Source organism: Physeter macrocephalus, chromosome 7 (assembly GCF_002837175.3).
Source record: "Physeter macrocephalus isolate SW-GA chromosome 7, ASM283717v5, whole genome shotgun sequence".
In the NCBI taxonomy this organism is placed as follows: domain Eukaryota; kingdom Metazoa; phylum Chordata; class Mammalia; order Artiodactyla; family Physeteridae; genus Physeter; species Physeter macrocephalus.
The window spans coordinates 132033717-132052721 of NC_041220.1; the positions used below are offsets into that span (position 1 = coordinate 132033717).

Sequence of the window (19005 nt, forward strand, 5' to 3'; positions counted from 1 at the left end):
GATGACAGGAATGGACTCAGGAGGGTTTGGGAACCTGAAGACACGATTGCCGATATATGGCGGGTGCCCTGCCAAGTTCCCAGGGCTGCCACTTCCCTCTGGTGGCATTCCTTTCCCCCAAACATTGTCTTCTAAAGGATGCAATAAACATGAGTTCAGCAAATGAGTACTTGCTCAGATTAAAAAAAAAAAAACATGCTACCTCTGCACTCCCGGCTGGGGCATCGACAGGGGCCAGGTCCCGGGGGACCATTTTACTCAACCTTTGGTGGAATGGTCACCTCTTGACAGTCTGACAGAGGCTACAGTTGTCGCTGAACAAGAGGCGTGTTAAGCTTTAGCGTTGCAAGCAATGTTTGGGATTCAGGAAAACTTGAGATCTTTACTGAGTTCCTGAGGGCAGTGGTTCTCGGCGTGCGGCCCTCACCCAGCAGCAACATGTCCTGCAGTTTTGTGGATCCCACCTCTGACTCCATTCTGTGTTTTAGGGCCGCTACCTACGTGTTTGTTTGGGAACCACTGCTTTTGGGGAAAGCCTGACTCGGGTTTAACATGGTATGAGGGTGCAGCCGAGAGCTGGTGGTTTTGCGTACCACCTCGCTGGCAATTGGGAGAAGGTGGGGCGGGGCGGGGCGGGGAGGTTAGGTCTAGCAGTCTAGCAGTGTACAGGAAGGGCCAAGCAGGGTGTGTGTTGAGGACAGAGCCTCCGTTCAGCTCTTTGTCTGCATACAGGGGCTGCTTACGGAAGTTGCCCTTTAGGGTGTTCTGTGCATGAGAGAGGTAAGGTTTGGGGCACTCACTATACTAATGGGGTCAGCCGGCTTGGTTTATTCAGGGGCTGATTTGCTCCAGTTGAAAGCCCTGACCTTTGCTTCTTGGGGTCACAGTTAGATGTCTCATGAGAAATCATGGGGAGTGAAAGGGGGATTTCCCCACGTACCAGCCAGGGTGGAAATCTTTCCTGGGGGAAGTGGCTGAAGACACCAAAATTAAATTCCAGTAATATACACAGTTCAGGTTCTCTGGCTCTGCTCTTTCCACTGACAATTTTAAGTAAAAAAGATGTATCTCTGTTGTACATCTGGCTTGAATAGGAGAGTAACCTTGTCCACTCCTAAGATGTCAAGAGAGTTTGTTTCCATTTCCTATTTCCACAAGTTGGATTCCCTGTCTTAATGTAAAAACCTTTCTGTATGTTTTCCAATTGTTTTGAGCCTGTGATAAGGATCTAGGTTCGGCCCCTTCCTCTTTTTGACCTTCTACTCTTAATCTCCCCTGGGTGGAACAATATTTATCAAAGAGGATCGCCTATTAGCTACCTCCGTCCTCAGACTGGTCAGAATTCTTATAAAGGACACCTACTTCCTGGCCTGGGGGTGTGTGGCTGTCAAGAGAAAGAATGTGCTTTAACCAGGGTGAATGACACGGAAATAAGATTTACTTTGAGACAGGAAGAGTGATTTTATTCTCAATTCTTTCAGATAATTTTTATTTTTGTCAAGAAGCGTTAGGAAGATCCTAAACGAACAGTGAATCGGTTAGGATCAAGAGAAGCCTGACTTGGTGGTCCTGCTTTAGGCCAGGAAATTACACCACTTACAACGTGAACAATGCAAATGTGAAAGCCGGCTGACCTGTTCCTCTTAATGCCTCGTGTCCTCTTGGAAAGGAGGCTGCCTTGAACACACCTGGGGAAGAACAGCTGGAATTGTTAGGGTTCTTTAGGGGTGGTGTATCTGTACATAAGCCAAAATGCAGGGCTGTGTGTGTCGCTTGTTGCCACAAGGTTAGTGACCTTCGGGAAGGTGGCGGGAGAAGGGATGGTCGCCCAAGCGTTAGGAGAGCGCAGGCATGCCTTTGGTGTGGGAGCTGATGGGGATACGCAGTCACTGTTTTCAGTCTTGCCCCTGAGCTTGCTGGGGGGGTGGTCTTGTCCACATCCTCCTGAAGAAAGGTTTAATTGTGTTATCTGGTGTGTTGCATTTGATGTTTGTGTTTTCAGGCCCGTGCAATCTAATCAGGTTTTACCGGTAGGTTTTAGGACTGAGAGATTTGAGGGGGTTTATTGACTAAGTCATTAAAATTTGATTCTGTACTGACTGATCACAGGTGGCTTTGAAAACGGGGAACAAATTCAAGTGTTGGTCAGTCACCGCTGGTTAATGAGCACACGCATGCACTTCCCCAGTGGTTGCACGTCAGATGCAAGGGGGGGCTCCTAGTGCTGGGGTCTTCTCAGCTACTGACCAATGACGCGGGAAGAGGGCAGTATCAATTTTTCAAGTGGTGATACAGAGAGCTGGCCTGGAGAGGCTGACCTAGCAAGTCAATGGCAAAGCAAGAAGGATGTTCCCTTCTACAGGTGTTCACACGCTGTAGGAACACGTTAGCGACCTGTAAGTTCCAAGGTCATCCAGAGAGGTCAGTGTCCAGTTAACAAAAGAAGTTGACTTGGATTCCTGGTGACTACTTGGCCTTCTAGTGAGCCCTGTGTAGGGACATTCTTTGTGAGGGGCTCCTCCCTCTGATGGCCCTTGACCCTAATGCTTATCTAGTTCCATCTTCAGAAGATGCTTGATAAAGTGCAGCAGAGGTGGCTTCTGAACTGCTCTGAAGCCTCTGACGATAGAATTCGTGGGAAGAGGATACTGAGGGGAGATAAGCAGAGTCCTTTGGCAAGAGCTGGCATGTCTGGACTTGGACACCGACGGGCGTCTGTCTGTCTCTGCGCCAGGAGGAGCCTACGGCCGGGTGTGGTGCAGGGGCAGGACCTCCTTGACAGCCTCTTGTGCTGCTACCCACCTTGAGGGGTATACGCAGAATACTTGTTAGCACCCCGAAGGGAGGCTTAGAGATTAGCTAAAATGTTTAAAGTACATTTGGAGATCAAAAGTCACTCCAAGGACCTAGTAGGACAAATTTTTCTCAGGTAAAGAGAAAAAAAACAAAACAAAACACCAAAGTCCTGTTATAATGTATTGCTTACTTAGAATCTTTATTCTCTACGTTCTAGGTTCGGAACCTCACTTACATGGTGACCCGCAGGGAAAAGATTAAACGATCTGTGTGCAAAGTCCAGGAACAGATATTCAATCTTTACACTAAGCTTTTGGAGCAAGAAAGAGTTTCAGGTATGCATTAAGCCCCGGTAGGTCAAACAATAGGGCAGGGGTTTGTAAGCCCTCTGTTAAGGGAAAAAAAATGCTAGTTTCTTTAATTTTCTTTCATACTGTAGAAGAATCAAAGAAGCAGAGGCTTTTGTTGTTGAAGAAAATCTTTACGCATTCGAGGCACCGTGGTCTAGAGGAGAGGGCTATGAATTGGGCCTCATGTATGGGTCAAATCCTATATTGTCTACTTAAAGGCTCAACACAATCAAGTCTTAAGTTTTCCAAGTCTCCCCCGTTTCCTCACATGTAACGTGAGGATGAGATCTCCAGCTACCTCCTGGGAACTACTGTGAGACTCGAAAGAGTAACTTACACATTGCAAAGCACTTGATAAATGTAAAGTATCATGGGGATACCTAAAAAGATTTATAATTATCTAGCCTTTGGATCTACCTGTAACATATGGTAAATATATCTTAAGACTGTGTACTTAAGGCACATATCCATGTTTAGATAACATTCACAGAGGATTATTTTGGTGTAGTTGGAATTTTGAATACTTTTGAGATTCAGCACAACGTATTTATTGAGTGCTGCCTATGTTGCATTGCTCTGGCAAAGAGAAAAAGAAAACTAAGACATGGACCTCCCCCCCCGCTCCGGAGAACACTTCAGTGACTTTGAGATCGAGTGCATAGGAGGGCGAGTTGTTTCACCTCTCCGGGACTCTGTTGGTCTGTAAGAGGTTTGGTCCAGAATGCTGCCCTCTGAAGTGCTTTTCAGCACTAACATTCTGTGATCAGAAGCCCCAGAAAGCAGGCGTTATGAGGATTCCAGAGGAGGAGGAGTCTGCTGAGTGTGGATCAGGCAGAACCGTGACCCACGAGCAGGCAGGTCTTAGGGGACCTCGTGTCCGTCGCCCTTTGAAGTTAGAGCAGCAGTGTCTGCACTGCTTGCCTTTTGTACAGAGTCAACCGGCTTACTCTCTCCTTCTGCTTTTGTGGCTTTTCATCTCTGTAGATTAGGAAACACAGATACAACAAAGAAGTTGTTATAACCTATTATGTTGAAATCCAAATTCTGGGTTTACCTAAAACTAACTGGATATGTGTGACTTAGAGGCAAACTGGTCAGCCGAACAAAGAGAAAAAAAGCTCGGGGAGTTTTTTTTTTACATGATGTTCTTGAAGTGTGTTACATTGTTTTGATAGCATTAACGTATTAATAATATTATCCTAGGTAATTTCCTTCCCAAGAGTAAATATTTCCCAGATATATCAAGTGTATATCGTCAGCTAGACTGTAGAGTTTAGTTGTCAAACTTTTAAAATAAATTTTTCTGAGTTAGGGTATCACAAGTACAAGTAGTTTGACTCAGGTTCTTTAAGGTGAACTTCTGTCTCTTCATTATTCCTACTTGAATGCAAATAAAATAGGGGACCTGTTTTCTCCCTTGCCCGGGTGCCCTTGTGTAAGCAGCAGCCCCCCGGCCCACGGCTGTCTGGTGCGGATCACCCAGCCTCCAGCTGCAGAGGCCGAGCTGCCGTTGCCCCGGGTCGTTGGCGCAGGTTGTGTCTTTGGAGCTTTGCCAGTGGAGGGCTTTCTGTGACTCTTGTTAAAAGTCCTTATGTAATGAGTGATTACCTGGGAAAATAAGCTGTAAAGAACGCTTTCATCTGATTTCATTTGAGTCGTTTTTCATGGTTATTGCAGGCAGGTTTTTTTGTTTGTTTGTTTGTTTTTCCCCCTTGTATTTCATGGCTGAGGTTTTTTGGTAAGTGGTTGAGCTTCTTAACAAGGTTAGGAAGTGTTTTGTGTAACAGCTGTAATGCAGATCTACGTTCAGAAGCCCTACTGCTGTTCCAGAACAGGAAAAGGGGTCCTCCCCACCCTCTGAGGAATGACCCATACTAGGTATGACAGGTTGGAAGCAATGGTAATCTTGCTGTGAACTGCCCCAGGGGATGAAGCGGAAACCCCTTAGGATGCCTTTCTTCTTCTTCCAGTTTCAGACTTTCAGTTGTGTCCTTCGTGCCTCACACTGATCTGCCTTGTAAGAGAGATGATTCCGAGTGAGGCAGAGATGGCCCCGACTTACATGTGTCACTAGGGTCCATGGTTTAAACTGTCCTGTGGTTCCGAGAATGGGCAGGGCCCTTCTGCTGGATGAGTGTCCTCAGTGGAGACAATACTTACGAGAGTCAGAGGCTCTCCAGAGACATGGATCCCAAGTCAAGGGAGAAATCAGAGCTCGGAAAATGTCGGCCCCTCTTACCTTCCTGTTTTCCCACAGTAGGTGACTGAATGAAGGAAACAATGCGTGTGGTGCGAAGGTTGACCCGGAGTCTGACTATTGAGAAAGCAGGCATTTCTAAACCAGCAGACTGTAAAACACCCTCCCCTACGGTCATGGTGATTTTATGTTTAGGGTTGCTAGCTCTGTTCTGTTGACGTGCAGTGTCCGTTTCCGCTCAGCAGGTTAAGCCCTCACACGGGCTCCTGCCTGCTACTCTGGGGTGGAACCTTGTTTTCCTGGTGGTTCATAACTCAGAAAACATGAAAACTGCTCTTTGTAGATGCTCTGGAGGCTCTTGCAGGAACGTGGTCCTTCTGATGAACTCCAGTATGTTATGAATTCACCCTGTATTTTTCAAACTGAGGGTCACAATTTATTACCGGGTTGTGAGATGAACTTAGCAGGTCATCACTAGCATTAAAACAAGTGAAATAGAATAGAAACTGTCAGAGTGCCGTGCCTATCAGGCGATGAAGGCTAATATGATTGCAGGAAAAGTGAGCTTTTAACTGGGTTACATTGTGAAACTTAGTTCTTATGTTTGGAAAACACCAATTTAACTTATCTCCTTGTGTTGGATGGCAATTCAGTTTAATTCCACAAATGGGTTTTACATATGAGAGTAAACAGATGTACTCTGTGTCAAGAATGATTTCAAATACCTTCCTTTATTCATTTCACAATTGACGTGTATTTATCCTCATCATAGCCATGTAGCCCTGTGAGGGTGTAGATAATTTGGAGAAAGAACCTTAAAAGCCCCAGTCCCCGCCCCCACCCCCGTCTGTAGGCGTGGCAGGTGGCAGCTCTTGGCAGGCGCTGCTCTGAGACCGGGTGGAAGCAGTGCTTGCTTCGCCGCAGACGGATAACGCAGTGAATCCCGTTTGAAAATCAGATCAGTTATTTTGTTTGACGGAAAATGTATTCCTTGAAAAGACATTGTTTCATGAAAAAGTACATGAACTTAAGCTCTTTTAGAAAACAGAGCATATTGAGTATTCAGATTCTCACGGCAGGTAATACCTTTACTATAAAAACCAAACTTTTACAAACTGGGTGGCTGTATGTTTTTGCTGTCGGGTGGGAAGTCTGCGTTAGTAGGCCCTGCTAAGGGGCTAGAATTCTATTATTCTGGATTTGCTCTGCTGTAATTTTTTCTTATTTGTGGTTTTATGTCCATAGGTGTGCCTTCTTCTTCCTGCTCCTCCTCACTGGAAAACATGCTTTTGTTTAACAGTCCTTCTGTGGGCCCCGATGCTCCCAAGATAGAGGACCTGAAGTGGCATTCTGCATTCTTCAGGAAGCAGATGGGTACTTCCTTGGTTCACTCGATGAAAAAGCCCCATAAGCGAGACCCGCTGCAGAATAGTGCCGGGAGTGAAGGCAAAACCCTGCTAAAGCAGCCAGACCTGTGCAGTAGAAGGGAGGGGATGGTGGTCCCAGAGAGCTTTTTGAGTTTTGAAAAGACCTTTGCGGAAGCACGTCTCATATCAGCACAACAGAAAAATGGTGTGGTGACGCCAGACCACGGGAACAGAAGAGACCATCGTTTTCATTGTGATCTTGGTAAGGGAGACTTGAAGGACAGACCTTTCAAACAGAGTCACAAGCCTCTCAGGTCCACAGACGTGTCCCAGAGGCACGTGGACAACACAAGAGCTGCCACCTCCCCTGGAGTGGGGCCGTCGGCACCCGGCACGAGGAGAGAGATGGTGCCCAAGTGCAACGGCTCCCTAATCAAAGTAAACCATAACCAGACTGCAGTCAAAGTGCCTACAACACCTGGTAGCCCAGTGAAAAACTGGGGAGGATTCCGGATTCCAAAGAAGGGGGAGCGGCAGCAGCAGGGAGAGGCCCACGAGGGGGCCTGCCACCCGCACTCAGACCACCCCTATTTGGGCTTAGGCCGAGTTCCAGCCAAGGAAAGGGCGAAAAGCAAATTGCAATCTGACAATGAGAACGACGGGTACGTCCCTGACGTAGAAATGAGTGACTCAGAGAGTGAGGCATCAGAAAAGAAATGTATACATGCCGGCAGCACTATCAACAGGAGGACAGACATTATCAGGAGAAGCATTTTGGCCTCTTGATGAAGCAGAGATGGCTTGGGAGCACCACGGGCTTGCCATCGGGTAGGCGAGAGCTCGGACACGGGGCCGAGCAGAAACCCGTCACTCCTGAGCTGCACAAACACATTTACTTGCGATTCAGATTGAATTTTTCTTTTTTTTCAGAGTCATTTATAAATCGTTGTGAGAAGTGTGTTATTTGCAACTTGTTGAGGAAACACAAGAGTTAGATTGTAACCGTAAGACACTGCTAAGACTAGAGGCTGAATTAAACACTAAAGTAAGAAAGGATGAAATAAGTTTCTAAAGAGGGCAAGGCTTTTAAATAAGCCTCATGAGTTTTTAATTGCTCTCTGTATTCTTCCCAAAGCACAAACTCTTGGTTACCTGAATATACAGAATCGGATATGGTTCTTGAGAAATGCTCACGTACCATTTAATAGCCCATAAAACTTATTTTCTAGGACTGTGGTGTTATACTTTGGCCCACAAGGCTCTTTTTGTTGCATTATAGTATACGGGCAGTAGCTCTGAAGCTTCAGTAACTCTAGGGAATTCATGTGTAAATATAACAGATGAGGGAAGAGAAAATTTAAAAGTCATTTACTGGAAGATCTGAAGGGACAGGGTAGAGCTGCTGGAGCTTGGAGATTGAGGGTAAATGTAAGCAAGGTCCTGCTGCCGGAAGCCCTTGAATGTGTTGTGGATATAGGGCTGGTGGAGAGTGAAGCCATTACAAAGTTCCATCTGTGAGAAAGGGCAGTTGAGGTCCCGTCTTTACCAGTCCTCTTGACCTGTCTCTTCCCTAACCACTGCCTTTTGGGCCAGCTTGGGACTTCGCTGGCCATTGGCAAAAACTGGCCATCTGGCTTCCAACAATACAATGGCTATTCAAGTTCAAGTGATGAACTTCCAGACTCTGGTGACTCATATTTCCCAGAGCCGACCGCTAGTGCATATGTTGGGGAATCCGGCCTTCCAACATGAACAGATTCCTTTAAAAAAAAAAAAAAAAAAAAAAAAAAAAAAACGAAAGAAAGAAAGAAAAAAAAGCGAAATAGGTTATATTTTAAAAAAAAAACAGAAAGGCAATAAGTTGCGATAACCTCTTTCTTACCATTGATTGACCAAGGTTATACAGGAAAGAAAGAGATTGAGGTGTAATAGGTTTTCTGGAGTCGGAGTTCTAAGCTCTAGTTCGTAACTTGGACTTTCTAATTGCAAACGGCAATAACTAGTAAGTTATCAGCAATAATAAATTTAGCATTAAATCTGAGTACAATGTTCTGTTTTTGCACTCACTGCAGTGCATTATGTATTAAGACAGTGGATAGTGTTAAGGTCCTGTTAATTTTTTTTGGAATTCAATGTAGTTGTGAATCAAACTTAAGGAAAGTTTAAGTAGCAATGAGATTTAGAATTATGGGCACTTGGAACACGCCCAACTTCCCCTAAATTATCCTTTAGTTGGTGAATATCAGTATTCAGATTCCTGATTCATTTATATACATTTGTTTCCATGTGGCAGGGACATTCTGATACTTAATGAGTAATGCTTTGAGTTCTGTAGTTACCTTTCAAGTCTTCCGGACGATTGTCAACAAGGAAAAAGGCTTATTGAATTCCATCTTGCTATGCAAGTTTTATCAGATGATCAAATAGTAGATCTGATACATCCCCATTGTATGTATGACATTTTCAAACCAAGTCTTAACTTTACGAATACATTTTAGTAGCTAATTCAGGGGAGGGGAAAGAATGACCCAGGTTTTTAGATTGACTATTTTTGAGCTATGGGGCTCATTTTTCAAAGACTGTTACAGTCCAGATAAACTGTTGCTACAGATACTAGAAGTTTCTTATGAATCCAAGTTGTACATTAACTCGGCATAATTTTAAAATTTTTTTTTTTTTTTTTTTTTTTGCATATGAGCAAAAAACCTTTTGCTGGATACAGAAGAAGGTGGACTCGATTTACAGTTATCTTTTGACTACAGCAACAGCTCTGGGTGAGAGTAGAATATATAGAGGGATAATTTGTCAAGCCATAGAAAGAAAATCTAAATTAATTCTAGTAAGTGTATGACCTCTCACCATTATAAGAGGTACCAGATTCATTTGCACTATTAGGAATGCTAGTTTTGTGCAAAAATAATGCCTTACCTGTTTTTTCCCCACATTTAGGTTGAAAAGCTTTCAAACGTTCCAAGTTATGCTGAACCAAAAACAAAACAAAACAAAAAATAAAAATAAAAAAAAAACCCACACAAGAACAAAACACCCAAAAACAAAAAGCCCACACTTTTAATTCCTGCTTTGAAATGCAAATGGTACAGAGCTCGGGTTCTCTGGCAGTGTAATGCTAGCTCTGTGAGTGGGTGAGTTTCATGTCCTGCTGGGAACTCTGTATGCCGCCGCAGGAGCAGCAACCAGCCAGCCGAACCTGCCCGCTTGCACTCTGAGTACGGAACCATTTGCTCTTCTTTTCTCCTTCTCCTTCTTCTTTTCCTTTTTTTTTTGTTTTTTTGTTTTTTTTTGTCTTTTAAAGCTTTATCTATCTTTCCTTGTGCATCCTGACCAAGAAATATCTTTGATTATGATCAATGTATTATGTCAAAATGTAGGCTAGTTAAACTTTTGTAAAGTTGCCTGGAATGTCATTTGTTAGGTTATAAACACAAAATCTAAATGAAGGGTTATATGTGTTGTGTACAAATCTTAATTATTTTGAAATGGACAAACTTGTCATTGCATTTGTAACCTTGTACAGAGGATTTTTCACTATGTGCCTAGCTTGGTGTCCATTCAGCTAAAGTTGAAAAAAAAAGGTGCATGAAGAGTTAAAAATCAGAATTAAACAAAGTCTATGTAGAGATGACTATTTTATATTACATGGCCCAATCCTGTATTTATTTCTACCCCCTTTTGGAAAGTATTTATAAAACTAGTTGAGGACAGCTGTATTTTTTTGTTGAACTATTTAGTAGAATTTGTGCCTTTTTGTCTGTATGTGAATAAATGCTGTACATTTTGCAGTACATTTTAGAGTCTTGAAATCTGGTTTTGCTAAATGTTTAGGTGTCTGTGACTTAGCTGCATATGTGTGTGACGTCTCACATGACGGTACATGTCGACAGTCTCACAGCTTAGATCAGGAACGCGAACTGCAGGGAACATGACAAGGTTGTGGGAGAGCACAGATTCACTGGGCTGCTTTCTGGCTCAACTTTGATGGTGAGACACTGACATACGATAATGGTTTGATTTTAGTGTTCCCCACCTGGAGTTCTTTCCAGAATACAGTTTTAGAACTGAAAACAACCAGTTGAAGCAACTTACTTACACATTAGGGTTGGAGACACCTGGGTTTAAAGGCTGAAGTACAGTTCACCAGCCGTGTGACCTTTGCCAAGTCACCTAACCTTTATAAGCCTCAGTTTTCCCTTCTGTGAAAAGACAGTGACATCCTACTATCTAGCTTCCTGGGGTTGCTGTGATTGATATTTAAAGCAAGCTCACGGAGCATCTCATATAAAGCACGTTGTAGGCATTTGGTAAATGTTTGGCTATTATTTTTATGATTAGGAACAAGACACTGACTTCTTCAGCATAATGTTGACTGATAAGCCTTCTGAGGCAAAAAAAATGTTATTTCTGAATGACAGGGAGACTGTGTTTATAAGGCTCTTAAAAAATAATTTTCAGGGCTTCCCTGGTGGCGCAGTGGTTGAGAATCTGCCTGCCAACGCAGGGGACACGGGTTCGAGCCCTGGTCTGGGAGGATCCCACATGCCGCGGAGCAACTAGGCCCGTGAGCCACAACTACTGAGCCTGCGCGTCAGGAGCCCGTGCTCTGGAACGAGAGAGGCCGCGATAGTGAGAGGCCCGCGCACCGCGATGAAGAGTGGCCCCCGCTCGCCGCAACTAGAGAGAAAGCCCTCGCGCAGAAACGAAGACCCACACAGCCAAAAATAAAAATAAATAATAAATTAATTTTAAAAAAAGATTAAAAAAAATAACTTTCAAAGGGCAGTTTCATTAAATGCATTCTTTTGATCACAGAATTCTGGAACATTAGGGCAAAGAAGAGGTATCACTATTCTACAAAGAAGACATGTCCCAGATCATAGCATTAGGCCTTGGCGGGACTGGGCCAAGGCCCTAGTTCTGATTTTTAGTTTGGTGTTCTCGCTGCCTGAAACAGGCTTTACTCAACCCCTACATTGCAGGCATTAGCATATAATGAAATGCACCTTTGTGTTGGGAACAGCAAAAGCCAGGAGGGTTACCTATTCTCATGCAGATTACAATGTACAGGAGTCACAACAGGGTAGCGGTATGGTCCCTAATTTACAATTTTTGTAAAAATTTGGCCAGTTGTTTTAAACATGAATTGTTCATATATTTGGCTAAAAGCTTGTTTATTTCTCCTTGTTCCTCCTTAGTGACTATTCACTTCCACGTAGCTTGCTCTGAGTAAGACCCCAGAGAGAAATAACTGTGATTCTTCCTACCAGGTCTGAAGTTGAATAAGCACGGTAGTTCTCTAGGGAAATTAAGTCCCCAGGAGCCAGAGGAAGGGCCTATTGCTGGCAATTCTGCAACACGTGATGGGAAATGTGGCACCAGGGACTCGTGTATGTGTTTTTAGCCAGATCACTTAGAAAACGGTTCCTACCTTTGAAACATGCGCCATCTGCAGCAAACTTCGCAATTAACGTCAGGGTTGAAATCTTCAATATGATTTCCCTTCAATGCTCAGAACTGCATTAGATGATGTGCTCCAGTCTGGGGCAGAATAGACCTTTGATTGAAAAAGAGGGTAAAAGCAAATCTGTTATCTACTTCCTTGACTTCGACCATTCCCTATGCTGCTAAGTTTGATGCTGCTGCATTCCAGCTCTTCCTGAGTTCTGCTGGACTGCTTGTTGGGCGTTTCCTCTTTGATGTATGCAGGTACTTGAGATTTTGGAACTCATCCTTTTCTATATCCTGCCTTAAGAGAATGCCATCCAAGCCTGGAACGTGTTCTTATTTCTTCAACTCCGCTAGCCAAATGGTGATCTAGATCTATATATTATATGTAATATCTCTTCAGCATCTTTTGCTTCTCTTAATCCCACTACCGCTTGCCATATAGTGTTCAAGCCTCATCATTTCTTGCCTGGATTACTGCAGCAGCCTCTTACCTGGTTTCCTTGATTCAAGTCTTGCTGAAATTAATCACTCCTCCCAGTTAGCTGCAGCCTTGCCAGCGCTATCTCCATAGTCATAACTCCCACAATAAAAACTGACTTCGTTATTCCACATGCTCGTCAGAGAACCTCCAGGCTTCTGTAGATGATTACAAACGGCTTATCAAATGGCAAAAGCACTGCTTGGTATTTTATGCGTATGAATTCGTTTAAACCTCACAGCATGTGAGGAAGGCACTAGTGTCTATCTGCAGATGAGGAAACGGAGGCACAGAAATTAAGTCATTTGCTCAAGGTCAGTAGGTGGTAGAGCCGGGCGTCAATCCTAGCCAGGCCGCAACGAAGCCCCCTGGGCCCTGCTGCCTCTCAGAATATAAAAAGGGTTCACATAAAGCAGTTCATGTGTTCTTGAGTATACGGAGGCGTACACATGTGAACTTTCAGTTCAATGAATTTCTGTAAAGTAAAACTAATTATCTTGGTTTAAAATATTATGTTAGTGTACTGCTTGAATGACTAGGAACATGACCTAATGGACAATAGGCAGTATTGTCGGCTTGTGGTCAGTTAGTCCCGCCTTCTCCTAGGAAGAATGGGATTCGTTAATTCAGTGTCCTGTACATTGATGTAACACACGTGCACACACGTATTTACAGAGATAAAATAGATGCCTATGATAAAAAACAGCACTGCTATCAAGAACTCAGAGAATAATTTTCTCTATATCCTGACTCGTTACTTGGAAAGTTAAAGAGAATTATTTAAAATCACATTGTTTCTTGACAACGAATCTGCAGTTAGGACTAATGTCTTAAAACTTTGATGCTATGCAAAACCTTCAAACGAGTATTTCTGTGATATAAAGTATAATAAATCTGGTTAGCTTTTATAAATAAGTCAGGCAAATTAAATAGCAAAGATAAAAGAAAAAAAATGTATACCATCATTCCTAATGTATCACTAATGTATCCTGATAGTCTCACTACTATTTGGCTTATATACGGCTGAGTTCTAAATAGTACATTTATAATTATGGGTTACTTATGGTTATTTTACCTATTAATCGGGCTGATGGCTTAATTTCCAGATTATCATCAGTGTGAGGCCATCTCTTCATGAAGCAAATCTTTTTCTCTGGTGTTTCCTTCCTCCATGTAGCAGCCTCAAAGGTGCCTTCCTTCTTGCTCATTTTGGCTCTGCTCCAGCTTTACAGTTTGAATCATTTGAGCTTCTCTTTTTCATGTCAAACGCTTGTGGTCATATCTTTGCCTCAAAGAGTCCCAAATACTCAAAGTAAGTAAATACCTTTCAAATACCTTGCTTTAAAATACCATGCTTGTTTCGACACAGGAAAATCATATCATATAGTATCAACCACTTTATAATTGCTAAACACAATTTAACATACATTTATTATTTTTTGGTAAATTTTTTTTGGTGAAATGGTCACCACCTATTAAAGAAATCTGCCAGTATTTTTTTTTTTTTTTGGATCTGTCTCCTAAAGCAAAGGAAATAAAACCAAAAATAAACAGATAGGACCTAATTAAACTTAAAAGCTTTTGCATATCAAAGGAAACCATAAACAAAATGAAAAGACAACCTACTGAATGGGAGAAAATATTTGCAAATGATATGGCTGATAAGGGGTTAATATCCAAAATATATAAACAGTTCATATAACTCAACATCAAAAAAAAAACCTGATTAAAAAATGTGCAGAAGACCTGAATAGACATTTTTCCAAAGAGGAAATGCAGACAGCCACCAGCCACAGGAAAAGATCTTCAGCACTGTTAAGCATCAGGGAAGTGCAAATCAAGACCACAATGATGTATCACCTCACACCTGTCAGAATGGCCATCATCAAAAAGAACACAAATAACAAATGTTGGCAAGGACGTGGTTGGTAGGAATGTAAATTCCCTACTGTGGAAAACAGTTTGGATGGTCCTTAAAAAACTAAAAATAGAGCTACCATATGATGCTGCAATTCCACTCCTGGGCATATAACTGGAAAAGATGAAAACTCTAATTCAAAAAGACACATGCACCCTCAATGTTCATAGCAGCATTATTTACAACAGGCAGGACATGGAAGCAACGTAAGTGTCCATCAACAGATGAATGGATAAAGGAGATATATATATATATATACACACACACGTATATGTATGTGTATATATACACACAATGGAATACTATTCAGCCATGAAAAAGAAAGAAATTTTGTCATTTTCAACAACATGAATAGACTTGGAGGGTATTATGCCAAGTAAAATAAGTCAGACAGAGAAAGACAAATACTGTATGATATCCGTTATATATGGAATCTAAAAAATACAACACACTGGTGAATACAACAAAGAAGAAGACTTACCGATATAGAGAAAAAACTAATGGTTACCAGTGGGGAGAAGGAAGGGAAGAGGGGCAATGTAGTGGTAGAAGATTAGGAGGTACAAACTATTACATATAAAATAGGCTGCAAGGATATATTGTACAACATGGGGAATATAGTCAATATTTTATAACTTATAACCTTTAAACATTGTGAATCACTATATGGTACACTTGTAACATAATGCTGTATATCAACTGTACTTCAATTGAAAAAAAAGAAAGCTTTATAAGGCAATCAAAAAAAAAAAAAAAGAAAAGAAATCTGGAAACCTTTAAAGGAGGTAACCCACTAATTTATATAACTTCCTTTGCTTAGATCTATATTTTTCACTAAAGTTACTTGACTTTTTAGGTTATGGCCAATTTCTTTTCAAGGTTTGAAAAAATACCCCAATCCCACTAGATATGAAGATGCTTTTCTTAGGAAGTTTTCTATGTAATGCATATAATTTGATAACCAAAAGGGCTTTTTGGGTTAGAGTCAGAGTCAGAAAAGGCAAAGAAAGACTCGGTCACAGCTCCAACTCGTTATAATAAGGCTGATGAATGAAAAAGTGAACACAGAATTTTTCAAAACCTATTTTGTGTCTGTATTTTCTATCAAGAACACGAATCCTTGAACTGAAAATGAAAGAATGGACACTAGTAAGAGTTACCTGAAGTCTAGGATGAAGCACTTGTTTGAGAGTACCGAGCTGTTTACAGTGAGTTCGAGCCTCCTGACGCAGAGGAATTAAACCCCGGGGCACCCATAATTCCAGTCTGGCTTTGAATGCAGTCACTTTATCTGCCAACTTGAACACAGTTGTCGTTCTCCCCTGAAGTGACAGATTGAGTTTGTTGAGCAGGTTGAATATGCCACACAAGTAAGCAAGTTTTGTGACCCCTTCTGTGCCACTGCAATGTGCTGCCAGTGGTGACTGTTTTTCTAAAAGAAATCTTTGAAGTGGCTCTTGTAACTCATAAAGCTCTGGCCAGTGATCTACTTTTAGAAAGCCATCTCACTTCTGTGTATAAGAGAAGACGTGTGAACACTGGGATTTTTGACATGTTTCAAACATGAGCAAAGATTTTGAAAGGGACTGAGCCAGGGCCTTCTTTCTCCCAGCTGGTGCACGACCACCTATCTCAGCTTTCAAAAGACTTTGAGCACTTCCCAACCACAAACGACCCCAAACTGGGAAAGAATGGATCTGCGACCCATCTGTGAAAAAGCCTGGTGAATCGACTTTGTCCGTGCTAGAAGAGGATCAACTGCTTGAGATCGCAAATGACGGTGGCCTTAAAAGTATGTTTGAGACAACTTCAAATCTCCATACGTTCTGGATTAAAGTCAAGGCGGAATATCCTGATGTTGCCACAAAAGCACTGAAAAGCCTGCTTCCATTTCAACATCCTATCTTTGTGAAGCAGGGTTTTCTGCAGTGACAGCGACCAAAACGAGATCACGGAGTTGACTGGACATAAGCAACACACATCGGTGTCACTGTCTCCCATCCCCCCCAGATGGGACCATCTAGTTGCAGGAAAACAAGCTCAGGACTCTCACTGATTCTGCATTATGGTGAGTTGTATAATTATTTCACTATATATTACAATGTTATAATAATAGAAGTGCACAATAAACGTAAAAAACAAAACAAAAACAAACAAAAAAGCCCCGGGGGTGCTCAGAGAACCTGTAGAGGCGACTGCTCGGTCACTGTCAGCAAATGGGAGAGATGGCAAAAGCACGAATCCCGCAGACTCTAAAGATGCAGCGTTGCCAGAAGGAATCTGGTGTTGGAGAGACCTGGTTTGAAAGCCTGCAGTGCTACTTTCCATCTATGTGACCCTGGGCCAGGTGTTTAACTTTTATGACACCTTATATCTTCGGAAAAGGAATGACAACACCGACCTAGCAGCAACACCTACCTAGCAGGGTTGTTGGATTATACAAGATAATAAATGCAAAATGCTAGCACAATGCTTGTATAAAGGTAGGTGCTCGATAAATAGACATTAATACAGATCAGCATGGTTATTTTAGATCCAGGGGAAGATTCTCCAATAGATCCAATGGATTCTTTTGGTTATTTGCAGAAACATGACTGTAGCTACTCTCATTCTCCCTTATCCCCTAGAGCACAGTTCACATGAAAGGAAATTCTAGTCTCATATTTTTAATCTTCACAGATCTAAGTGCCAACAGATTTCCTCATACATCATATTATGATCTGATGGCTTTCTTATTCTTTGAAAAAAGGATAAAAATCGTGACCTAGAGTTTCCATGATCCATACTAAAGGACTGAAAGGGTTTTAAATAAACGTAAAAGGAACAAGCAGTGATTACTAGGATGCTACATGGATTTACTAAGAAGAAACCCATCTAAATTGTCTTCTCAGACAGGAGTACTAGATTAGGTCTGGGAAGTATGACAGTTGCAGCATAAAGGAACTTTCCCAGGCAGAAGCCTAGGTCTTTCTTGATGTTTTTATGATAGTGTAGAAGCAGCAATATGGGCTAGATTAAAAACAGGTGATTGTCCGTGCCTCATGGGTCCTGACTATAACCTGTCATGGGAGGTGGAGGTTGGTATGCTCGACGAGACTGACTGTACTCAGATCTGTCTAGTTCTCGTTTTTTCAGTGATTTTCATGAAAATATGGGTGGCATGTCTATCAAAGCTGTAGATGGAATTCACTGTAAATAAAAAATTGTCATGGATGCAAGAAATATAGCAATAAAACAAAATTAGACACAGTTCCTATGCTTATAGGTAACAAACTGGATGACAGAATTAGGAGGTAAAATGACCTCAGCACGCTGTAATAATATAATGAAAAGCGATAAATGACCAGTCCAGCTTCTGGGGCAAAGATCTGGCTTAGCAACAAAACCTTTAGAAAAAACTTAAGATTTCAGTCAACAATATGCTCAATATCTGTCCAACAGTGTGATTCGACTTCTAAAAAAGCTACCATGATTTTAAGCTGAATTCATGGAAGGCGTAGACTCCAGACCAGTAATTCTCATTTTTTTCTCATCCTAAATACTAATGAGAAATTATATGAACATTTTCCTGAATCGCTAACTCAGTAACTGTCAAAGCAGGCTTCCATAAGGGAATATGTCACTCTTCTTGGGGTGAGGGAAAGGGGAAGGCTATGTACTGTGAAGCCACAGTTCCCTGGAGATGCTAATAAGCTGTCCCCCCCCGCTCCTTGGGCAGGTATCACTTACCCTCTCCCCACCATTCCCAGTCATGATCCAGAACAAGGGAATTAATAGTTTATACCCTGAAAATAATGTTTGGCTCTGGGCATAAGACTGAGGCATCCCAAGCATACCTGGTGTAAAATAAGGTGCTCGTAAATATCTATTGAAAGAGTGAAAGAAGATATATATGTTTTCAGAGCCCAGTGACTGGCTGGCGCAAGGACTCAAAACCAAGTCCTCTGAGGAAATGGAGATGCTTACTAAGTACAGGGAGAGCATGATGATTATTTTTAAAAGGCTGAAGATCTGCCATGTGGAAGATGGTTTAGACTTACTCTGTTGTACAAGGCAGAACGAAGGGAGGAGACACATTTCAGTTCAGTATCAGCAAGAACTTTCTAGTTCTTGCTACACTAAGTGGCTACAAGGCCACTTATTTAGTGTAGATTTTTTTCTTGGTGGTTGGGTGGGTGCCAGTGTTGTAAAAAGTTACTTAAAAAATGCCTTTCCAGAGAGGAGAGAAGATGGCGGAAGAGTAAGACGCAGAGATCACCTTCCTCCCCACAGATACATCAGAAATACATCTACACGTGGAACAACTCCTACAGAACACCCACTGAACGCTGGCAGAAGACCTCAGACCTCCCGAAAGGCAAGAAACTCCCCACATACCTGGGCAGGGCAAAAGAAAAAAGAAAAAACCGAGACAAAAGAATAGGGACGGGACCTGC

At 42.2% G+C, this 19005-nt stretch overlaps 2 protein-coding genes across 19 annotated transcripts in view; one reads left to right on the forward strand and one right to left on the reverse strand.

The window, feature by feature from the left end:
* Positions 1-10513, forward strand: part of JADE1 (jade family PHD finger 1) — a 57426-nt gene extending 46913 nt beyond the window's left edge. For all 18 annotated transcript variants that reach the window (XM_024119341.2, XM_055086220.1, XM_007120956.4 and 15 more), the window contains 2 exons: positions 3014-3131; positions 6589-10513. In XM_024119341.2, coding sequence (XP_023975109.1) covers positions 3014-3131; positions 6589-7496 — 1026 coding nt within the window. In that variant the 3' untranslated portion in view covers positions 7497-10513. The remainder of the gene's footprint in view (positions 1-3013; positions 3132-6588) is intronic.
* The window catches only part of SCLT1 (sodium channel and clathrin linker 1), a 286704-nt gene continuing 270836 nt past the window's right edge, over positions 3138-19005 (reverse strand). The window contains exons 21-25 of the mRNA XM_055086225.1: positions 15730-15891; positions 13727-13939; positions 12665-12809; positions 12154-12279; positions 3138-4124 (exon numbers count right to left, since the gene is read on the reverse strand). Coding sequence (XP_054942200.1) covers positions 13928-13939; positions 15730-15891 — 174 coding nt within the window. The 3' untranslated portion in view covers positions 3138-4124; positions 12154-12279; positions 12665-12809; positions 13727-13927. The remainder of the gene's footprint in view (positions 4125-12153; positions 12280-12664; positions 12810-13726; positions 13940-15729; positions 15892-19005) is intronic.